A 10823-nucleotide genomic window follows, 5' to 3' on the forward strand; every position below is an offset into this window, starting at 1 on the left:
GAGGCCGAGGTGGGCAGATGACCTGAGGTCAGGAGTTTGAGACCAGCCTGGCCAACATGGCGAAACCCCGTCTCTACTAAAAATACAAAAAAAATATAGCTAGGTGTGGTGGTGGTCACCTGTAATCCCAGCTGCTCAGGAGGCTAAGGCAAGAGAATCATTTGAACCCGGGAACTGGAGATTGCAGTGAGCTGAGATTGCGCCATTGCACTCCAGCCTGGGCAACAAGAGTAGGATTTGCTTTTTTAAAAAAGGTAAATAAAAAAATTAAGAAATAAAATGAGCTTTTGTCAGATGATTGCATAAAATTGTACAAAGTACTCAGGGGAAAAAGTTGAAAAGTTCGTGTTTCTTTTTCTCAATAGATTTAAAAAGCTTAGAGTTTCCAATAAAAATTTGAAAGCTTAGAGTCTCAAATAAAAACTTGAAGTGGGTTCACAAAATAAAATTACTTTTTTCATATCTTCGTTGTAAGTTCTACTTTCTGAAGTCTGTTTAATCTTTTAAGACATGTTTAGAAAGAGTAGAAGAAAAATTTTTTTACTTCAGAAACTTTATAAATTTTTACCATCTGTGTCTTTTTGAAGCTGCAATAGTAATTTAAAGGCAAACATATCTATTCTGTGTTTCTTTTTTCACTCTGTTGAGGTTTAAGATCATTTGCCAGATGTTGCTTTGAAATATTCTGTAGACCTGAAATTTATTCTGTGTCCTAGGCACTGTGCAGAATTCCAAATTAATATATAGCAATACCTCAAGAACACATAAGCTAAGTAAGGGCTTAAAATATAGACACAAATAACCATAAAAGTTAGGATGTGATTTAGATGTTGAAAGTGACTGATTGCCATTTCATCTATTTGTATCAGCTATCATTTCTAAATGTCTGTAATCACAGTAAACAGCATTTGAATCATTCAAAGCAAGATGAACACAGGGCGCTGTAGGCACTGTGTGTGATGGCCTATGCCTTTAGCCGAAGGAAAAAACCTAGGTAGTGTTATTTTATTTACATAGTAACCAAGCATCTGAACTTTGGCAAAATATCCAGGGGACAATGTTTGTTTTTACAGGGCAGTAGAGGAGAAATGGGACCAGTGGGATCCCCAGGCCTACCAGGTAAACTGGTAAGTAAAAAAGTTTCATTTATTTGCCTTCTACGAAACACACTTTTAAAAATAAGCAAGAGGAGAAAACAATTTATAATTGAATTACCTATACTTGATTTCTCCTGTTATGAGAATATGTGAAAATTGTAAAGGGGAAATTTCAAATTATTCGTAGGATACTCTCAGAGGATATTTTAATCTGGTGGTTTTTAGCATCCATTTTTAAACCTGGAGAGACATGAAGTGCTACATTTGGCCTCTGGTTGTTCTTGGAATGGCAGAAAACAGAGTGAATGGTGCCTTTTACTTCTTGTGCAGTGCTTGTTTACACAGCGAGAGGAGCAGCAGCGCCACTGCAGACAGTGGGAGTGGCGGGGGCTTGACTGAAAGAGCCCACTGTTGCCAAGGAGTGCAAGGCGAACTGAGGACCTCCGGGTGGAGTGGAGGCTGGGAGAGAACTGGCCCTTTCTCTTCTTCTGAGAATATGAAAGAGGGGCAAACCCAAGAAGCAGAGTTCAACCAGCCACAGGACAAGTCAATTATTTTAGACACAAGAGTCAATTATTTTAGACACAAGTCAACACACTTAAGGTTGTTACTGCAACACTGAAAGCACAGAAGCCAGAGACAGTAACTCCTGGACTTTGTGTTTGTTTTCCAGGGCTCTCTGGGTAGCCCTGGCCTCCCTGGCTTGCCTGGGCCCCCTGGACTTCCTGGAATGAAAGGTGACAGGGTAAGATCTCCAGCACTCCAGAAGGTTCTTTATTTGAAAGGGTGATCGCTACCATGTTGAGAAACAAAGCTTGCTTTGGGCTGTGTGGAGAATATTCTAAAATTTATCATAAAGAGCTATCAAGAAAGGTATTTTAAATTACTCGGAGTTGAGATTAAGAAGCAAAAAATCTATTAATATAACTTAACAGAAGGAAAAAAAAGCTGAGAAAAGTAAAAATTTCCATTGAAATCACACGTTCTATTTAGTCCTCAATTTACTTTTCTACTAGTCAAATTTTATGATGATGTAATCAGAGAATGCCCCAAGTTACCAGAGACTCTTGGAAAATTGTGACCTAATATGGAAACTTCTGCTTTGGTCCTGATTCTTACTGGGTGGTGAGGAGTGGGGAATTTCTGTCCCATCACATTATCCGTATTTGGGCTTATCCACCCACCCAAAAAGTTTCACTTGAAATTATATGAACAGTTGGAAATACTGAAAAAGTATTCTATTTTATTTATTACAGGGAATAGTCGGTGAACCAGGTCCAAAAGGTGAACAGGTCAGCCCTATTATTTAATTGGTATAAAATGCAATGTTTGATATGCACCATTTCACAAGCAAGGAGGGATGGCTGGTTTATGGGTGTGATTAAAACCATGGAGGCTGACAGTTTTTCTCCATGTATTCATAGTGAGTGAAACCTGGTGTTGAGTTTGGTCCGCAGCATCGTTTACTATTTTAACAAGCTGGAGCTAATGAGGGCTCTGCCTCCAGGACTGCACACTGTCTTTCCTTTGAAGAGGGTAGCTTTGTCTCTGGTTCACAGAATTGGTTTACTCATGTCTGATGGAGGCTTACACAGCCACATTAGAATGTTTTTCTTGATCAAGACCTCAGCAAATAAACTGTACATATGAATTAGACTCAGTCCTTTCCCTGGGTTTTTTTTTTTTTCCTACTGTAAAAGTCCTATTTCAAGGGCTAATTATAAAATTGTTGAATATAGTCATTTATCCTTCATTCTAGCTGAAACACAACCTCACCTTCTGACTTTCCTCTAGGCTATTTTCTGATTTAGTCTAACCACTGACAGCTAGATTGGAAAGCAGCTGAGAGCATTTTGTATTTCTGCATGATTCTGGGACTACTGTGGGCACTTACTTATGAATGTTTATCAATGTTGACTTGTTAAAATTGGGCAATGGGACTAAGAATTTTAAAATGTAATCTTTTAATTTTTAGGGTGCCTCTGGTGAAGAAGGTGAAGCAGGAGAAAGGGGAGAACTTGTAAGATTTTTTTCTGGTTATTTATGAAGTCTTACCAATTTCGAACTGTGTTAGAAATACATATATATATATATTCTTATTTTCTGGACACTGTTATCCTCACTGCCTTCTTTAAGGGTTATGATGCTTCTCCTATCAGCTAACTAAAGTCTCCCAAGATTGCAGCCAAGATCAAGTAAAACAGAGAGGAAACACTGCCAAATTGATAGAAATGGCTTTAAACTTTTGGAAAATAATAGTGTTCCCTTATAGATGGTGAATCCTCTGTGGCTTTATGTCTAGACATTCAAGGTGATTCTTATATGACTGTAGAAAGTCTACAAATAAAAGTGCTCTATATCATGGAAACATGATTGAAGTTTTATTATAGTTAGAAATCTGTGACTTATGAATCTGACCAAGGGTAATCTCTTTAGTCTAAAACCCTCCAAAGAAGTGACCTTCATCTCTAGAGGAGGCCACTGCCTAATCTCCAGGAAAGGAATACAAATGAGAACAAGTTCTCTCCAATGCTGGAGCTGCTTGGTTTGCAGACTTATCATTATGGTCTTGACACAAACTAATGTGACCTAATGTGGAAACTTATGTTTTGGTCCTTTGGGGCAGGGTAATAGATTTTTCAGAAAACAGTTTTAGAGGGCTTATAGGGCAGGAAAAAAAAATTCTAGTAATATTGTTTTATTAATATTTTCAGGATTTAGAGCTAATATAAATGTAACATCTAAACTAGTCAAAGCTTCCCAACTATTAAGTAAATTCACAAAAGGGTTATTCCAATTTTATTTTCTGTTAAAGGTGTTCATTTTATAGGGTAAGGTGATGTTTTAAATCATTGTTTTGTAGTGGAGGTAAGCCGATATGCCAACATGAGCTGAATTTATATCTAGCATCAGTGGTAGGAAAATTTCAAGGTTTTTTAAAAAGCATAAAATCACGCATATTTGATTTAAATTTCATTTTGGGTATGACTTTTAAATACTGTTTGACATACAAAAATGAAGCCATCAGGTCTAAATGTCCATGTTGTTTTATAAGAGAATGCTATCTTAGCATCTTTTGCCTTACGCATTTTTAATTCTCAACATCTAGCTTTGAGATCTGGATGAAACCTTGGAAAGCTTCAATTCAATCCTTTTATTTAATAGATAAATTAGACAAAGCCTCGGAGGTTACACAGCTTAAAAAGGGTCAAAGAGTTAAGTAGTAGAACTAAGATTAGAATCCAGAATTGGAGTCTAATATTTTTTGCAGTCCCAGAGATAATCGGTTCATAGTTTTTTATATTTTAGCAGAACAATAACTTTTAAAGTGCTTTCAGGAAATTATCAAATGTGAACATATTGTTCTAATATAGTTTTCTTTTATTGATTTAGGGAGATATAGGATTACCTGGCCCAAAGGGATCTGTAAGTATGGTAAACAGTAATGGTATAAAAAATTAAAAATATTAATAAAGCTGTAGAATATGTAATGCTCTGCTTTATGAAGTCATTACATAAAATTCAATTATTAAAGGATTTACTTTCATGGAAATGTCTTAATTTTATACTTTAGGTAATAGCTTAATCCAATAGAAAAATACGTCATAACTTTATAAATGGATTTACCTTTTGAACTAATCACTTGAAAGGAAGTTTTTTTTTTTATATATTTGTAAATGACTCAATGAATATTACATGGTTATATCCTAATGACCTCCCCAAATGGGTCATTTTTAAAGAACTGACATGTGCTTTTTGGTGACAACAGTATAACTGAATTTCATTGGCAGTAATACCATTGAAAAATATTTCAGTAATTGTCTTAATCTCTGGTGTGTTCTAGTTGGGGATATAAGATAGAGGAATAATGCATAAGAAAATATAATAGAGAATTATTACAACTAGAAAATGGTCTTGTTCATTTTTTCATATTACAGAAACTAAACTGGTGTCCTTAGAGATTAGACATATTCAGAATTATAGAATCATTTAGTAGGAAACCTGAGATGACTTGCTAATTGGAAAGGAATTCACATCTAAAACAATTAGGAATATAAGAAAGTATGAGAATTAAAGTTGAAGTTCAGGCTGGGCGCGGTGGCTCACGCCTGTAATCCCAGCACTGTGGGAGGCCGAGGCGGGTGGATCACGAGGTCAAGAGATCGAGACCATCCTGGTCAACATGGTGAAACCCTGTCTCTACTAAAAATACAAAAAATTAGCTGGGCATGGTGGCGCGTGCCTGTAATCCCAGCTACTCAGGAGGCTGGGGCAGGAGAATTGCCTGAACCGGGGAGGCGGAGGCTGCGGTGAGCCGAGATCACGCCATTGCACTCCAGCCTGGGTAACAAGAGCGAAGCTCCGTCTCAAAAAAAAAAAAAAAAAAATGAAGTTCAGACCTCAATCTCAAATGCCACTACTGCCAGCTTCCATCAGTTTCCAAGTCCTTCTTGCTTCTGGAGTCTCCTCAACTCTTCTCTGTCCCTGCTCAACATATTATCCTCATGGCAGCCAATGTAATCTAGATTTTTAAAAAAGATAAAACCTACTGTGTATCCCTCTTCTTTTTAAAACCCCTTGAGAATAAAATTAGATTCTTAGTGAGGTATACAATGCCTCTGATGAAGTGTTCTTTCCTCCACGAACCTTATCTCCTACATACTTAGAACTTCATTCATTTGCAGTTCTTTTTACATGCTGTTTTAACACCTTGTTCTGGTCTCCTCTTCCTCTAGCTACCTCCTATTTAAGCATTTAGATCTATTTTCAGCTTCCCTTTCTCCAGGAGGACCCAATCAGACCTGGTTACAATGCCTAGCCTTGGGCTCTTTGCAAATGGCAGAGATGAATATTATTACATTGTATTAATTTACCTGTCTCTAAACACCATGTCTCAAGTTTCAAGTAACATTTTCATGCCTAAGAATTTTAACAGAAATGGTTGAGGATTGAGAAAAATTTAGAGTAAACCTCGATTGAGTTTGGTAATAGAAATCCTACTTCATTATCTAGAAATAGTAATGTTCAATAGAAAGAATTCAAGCTATAACAAAAGAAAAGTTAATGAACCATGCAGCGGTCAGAATAAGTTAATTGCATTCGAATTTGTGTATAATATTAGGAATTAGCCCTTGATTCATCTCCTTCCCCACCTGTGTCTTACCTGACACTGCCCATGTAATATGAGTGACATTGACATCTACTGTCCCAGAATCAGGGGAAATTCTTACTAACACCAAGACTTTCACCTTCTTCACTGATTTCAGCATAGACAAAGTTGTGAAGTAGATGTCTGTAACCTGATTTCTGTTTCTGTATACCACTCCTCAGTTGAGGAATTCTTTCCCAAAGACCCAGGGTCCTGGCCATATTGGCCCTTAATCTCTTCATTAGGAAGGTCCCATCTCTTATTGTAGCAGTAATTCAGTAACTACCAGCAGGATAATACACATTGACTGGTCTCCTTTGTTTTCTGCGAGTTATTTAGTATATTTCTTAGTTCATTTTGTCTTCTTTTCCATGTTCTTTTAGAAATTGTTACAGTTTTGCACCCTAGGCACCTGACAATGCTGCAGCCTTCTAAATAGGATACCTTTTGCTTATCCTGTTGACAGTCTTTCAGGAAGTCTTTTAAACTATAATTTCTTCATAGAAGCAATTTTGGCAAGTTGACTTAGATGAATATCAATTTCTTTTGCATAAAGAGAAATTGGAAAAAGCACATTTGCTGAGCTTTATTTGCATGCGTCTAGTAAAAGCATTGCTTCATCACCTTCTTCAGTCTAAAGCATATGATTGTTTGAAAAAGCCAGCTTTTTCTAGATAAATGATGCATATGAAAAGAAGCAGGATTAAATTGCTTTATAAACATTCATATCTTGAACACTAGCATTCCCTTGCTGCCTCCTGTTCTTTTATCTTCTCATTCTTATTCTGAACAGCAGCAGCTATTCTGCCACAAATCCTACCAGAGGAATTTAACACATTTTTAGTTTAACAGAAAGTGAATTAATTTGGTCTCTTTTTAAAACATTTACCGTAGATGAATCCTTTACATGCTTTTAGTGATCTGCTTTCAGCTAAAAAAAAATCTAACATGTATTTGCCTTTGTGCTAAGGAAACACATGGTTTACTTTTAACTTCTTTAATATTTAGGCTTTTAACTTCCTTGATACTTAAATTGTTAACTTTCTTTGGTGAAATATTTTAAATGTGGTATTTTAAGTGCATTGATTTAATTTAGTAATTCTTGGATATACCTAGCATCTTCACATTCTCTAAAAAAAAAAGTTACAAGGAATAACTTATGTTCTTGGAAATATGTTTATTTTATGCTTGCTACATTAGTGATATGCAAAGTAGCATATTTTGTAGGAACACAGGGCTGTTTGTGTAGCCAGAAAATGTTAACAAGCTTATTGAAAACTAAGTACTTTTAGTGAGTAAAGTATGAAGAATGTTATTTTTAAAAATGTAGTATTCCAATAAACATTTTGCAAGAATATTCCCCAAAGAAATATTATTATTATTATTTGAGATGGAATCTCACTCTGTTACCCAGGCTGGAGTGCAGTGGCACCGTCTTGGCTCACTGCAACCTCCACCTCCTGGGTTCAAGGAATTCTCCTGCCTCAGCTTCCTGAGTAGCTGGGACAACAGGCACATGCCACCATGCCCAGCTAATTTTTGTATTTTTAGTAGAGATAGAGTTTTACCATATTGGCCAGCCTGGTCTTGAATTCCTGACTTTATGATCCACCCGCTCGGCCTCCTACAAGTGCTGGGATTATAGGTGTAAGCCACCACGCCCAGCCAAAAGAAAGATATATTAAAAGTTGAACTAGATTTCTAAGAGATGGGTAAGTTGTGTGGCATTGTGTGTCTTCGGCTTGCAGTAAAGGTAAAGGTGAAGGATTTGTAATCTCTGAAAGAACATCTGTTTGGATGCAGAATGCAGGAAATCCTGAACTTCATGGAAGTGTTTGTATGAATATGAAGCAGGCACCTTCTTTATGCTTAGCCCTGGTTTGATAGTGTGCAATTCTGTTCCAGGCAGGTAATCCTGGGGAACCTGGCTTGCGAGGGCCTGAAGGAAGTCGGGGGCTTCCTGGAGTGGAAGGACCAAGAGGACCCCCTGGACCCCGGGGTGTGCAGGGAGAACAGGGTGCCACTGGCCTTCCTGGTGTCCAGGGCCCTCCGGTGAGTGGTGGGCAGCTTCTGTGGTTTCCCTTTAGAGGCTCTATCCCACAGCAGAGGGCTGGACTAGGCATCAGCTTCTCATCAAGTTCTCTTGTAAATCCAGCCACCTGCCTCCTTGCAGTCTGTCAGTTTACAATTTAACAATGTTTTGTTTATGATTTCATGCATAAACTGCCTTTTTTTTCTTTTCTGTCCCAGGGTAGAGCACCGACAGATCATCACATTAAGCAGGTTTGCATAAGAGTCATACAAGGTAAATAAATTGCAGTGACTGACTTTTCCATCATCAATTCTTGCTTCTTAAGATTTTATCCTTATAGATATGCAAGGGTAAACAAGAGTTACTTTTGTATGCCTTAAAGGTAGGATATTTACAGTAATATTAATGCCAATTCTGTTTTATCCAACCGTTGGCATCCACAGTAGTTTATAACCCATACCCTCAATGTAAAATATTACCTTTCTGGTTATCCTGCCTTTTTTTTTTTTTTTTTTTTTTGGTCAAGGGAGCTAATTTATAACAAAGTACGCACACACACTTTCTTCCTTTGGAACACAAATTCTCAGTTGTCTATCCCCTTCTTAAGACCCTACCACTTAGTGTGTACCTAGCACCGACCTAGGCTTTATCTATGTTTTGTGAGAAGTAAATGAGATTCCACACCCATGAGAAGCATAAGGACATTGTCTCCATTCATGTACACATATGTCAAAAAAAATCAATAACTAGCATTTTACCAAAATTATGACACATTTCCATACTTGTTAACCCTTATCTAAATTCATCTGTAGCTATGGCAATTGTTATTTGTTTCAGAATTGGTCTATTTGTAAAAACACACAGAAAATGAAGATGTGCAAAAACACCCTATAGCCGCGAAGTTCTGTAACATTGAAACCTACAGTTACAGGACTCTGGTGTAGCTAACTTTGTCATGAAGAAATGCTCTTTTGTATGCTCAATAGACAGTCTAGCTTGTTTAGGAGACTTGTGAAGTCTTCCAGAACTAAATGGGAGTGAAACGTTCACTTCTATGTTTGAAAAGCAATATAGGTCTCTTCATTGTAGAGATTTTGTCTTGAAAGTCTATTTTAGTTTTAAACATTACATATCTAAAACATTATGATTCCATGCAAACTCTTACTTGTATAGGCAAATTTAGAATACTCACATTTAAACAATTTAAAAATGTTGGGTAGAAATTTGTTTCCATTTCATATTCTCCTTTACCCTCTAAGTTTAAAAAATATTACACAAGAATATTTCCCTCAGAATGTTTTCATGGGGAGATTTTCTTATATGCCGTGGCTTTAGTGGATGATTCTGAATCTATGTAATGGTTCCTGAAAAAGCCCAAACAGTTAATCATTTTTAAGACTAACTGTGACCATTCCCAAGAAACAAATTACTTTTAATGTTTGTTGTCTACCCCAAGCATGAAAAAAACTTTGGAGAAGCAGGATTTATAAGAAGTTGTTACTCCTGGGGAAATTTCAGTTTATATAACATCTTCAAACTAAGAATGTGAGGCAAGGTCTCAAATGGGGTATCTGAATATTAATTCTGGACATTGTCCTTGGCTTTTAAAACTGTCTGGACACTTGCTTCCACCTATATCAAGAAACTAATTTTTCTTCCCATCCTGGGTTTTCAGATACCCAGCCGGGATTCAGGTGACATCCTTCCAGAACACGATTCACCCCAAAGCCTGCAGTTTTTTTTTGTAAATCCCATCCCCTGCTACCTCCATCCGCATACCCTGACTCTGTCTCAGAAAAACAGGACCAAATATATCCAGGGAGAGCTGCATCAAACAGCACCAGTGAAGCTTCCTGGCAGAAAGTCCACAAAAAAATTATCCAACTTTATTCATTTCTTATCACTAGTTTTGAAGGTCTGGTAACATTTAGAAAAAAAGGCATTTGGAATACTTCTCTTTTCATTAGAATAACTTATATGTTTCTGACACTTCTGGGTTGTTTAATTCTCTTTTAGAGCATTTTGCTGAGATGGCTGCTAGTCTCAAGCGTCCAGACTCAGGTGCCTCAGGGCTTCCTGGAAGGCCTGGCCCTCCTGGTCCTCCTGGCCCTCCTGGAGAGAATGGTTTCCCAGGCCAGATGGGAATTCGTGGCCTTCCCGGCCTTAAAGGGCCCCCAGGTGCTCTTGGTTTGAGGGGACCTAAAGGTAAGTCATTTTGCCCACGTGGAACCAAAGAACACAAACTGCACTTTTTTCAGATGTATAATTTGTATCCGAGCTCAAGGAATTTATGTTTTACCAGTTTCTGAATATTCAGTAAGATACGACGTATTATTCTTTTTTACAATAGTGATGGTGCAGATTCAAAAACTGTTATATAATATTCTCTTGACACTGCTATACCACAACAGTAGATCAAATACTGGAATTAAAGTCCCCCATCTTTTAGTACTGATCTTTTTCGATTACACTCTACCTCAATCATGATTCAAAACAAAGATTATGGTATCTGGTAAAGGATCAGTCAGCTTTTTGTTTTGTTTTG

The 10823-nt window shown here is 37.2% G+C and overlaps 1 protein-coding gene across 2 annotated transcripts in view; it reads left to right on the forward strand.

Annotated features, from left to right (window-relative positions):
* The window catches only part of COL9A1 (collagen type IX alpha 1 chain), an 88040-nt gene that overhangs the window by 60448 nt on the left and 16769 nt on the right, over positions 1-10823 (forward strand). For both annotated transcript variants that reach the window (XM_017549430.2, XM_017549431.2), the window contains 8 exons: positions 1074-1127; positions 1771-1842; positions 2354-2389; positions 3073-3117; positions 4491-4523; positions 8152-8298; positions 8497-8551; positions 10295-10483. In XM_017549430.2, coding sequence (XP_017404919.1) covers positions 1074-1127; positions 1771-1842; positions 2354-2389; positions 3073-3117; positions 4491-4523; positions 8152-8298; positions 8497-8551; positions 10295-10483 — 631 coding nt within the window. The remainder of the gene's footprint in view (positions 1-1073; positions 1128-1770; positions 1843-2353; positions 2390-3072; positions 3118-4490; positions 4524-8151; positions 8299-8496; positions 8552-10294; positions 10484-10823) is intronic.

The sequence above is a fragment of the Cebus imitator genome, unplaced genomic scaffold, assembly GCF_001604975.1.
Source record: "Cebus imitator isolate Cc_AM_T3 unplaced genomic scaffold, Cebus_imitator-1.0 Scaffold218, whole genome shotgun sequence".
Classification (NCBI taxonomy): Eukaryota; Metazoa; Chordata; class Mammalia; order Primates; family Cebidae; genus Cebus; species Cebus imitator.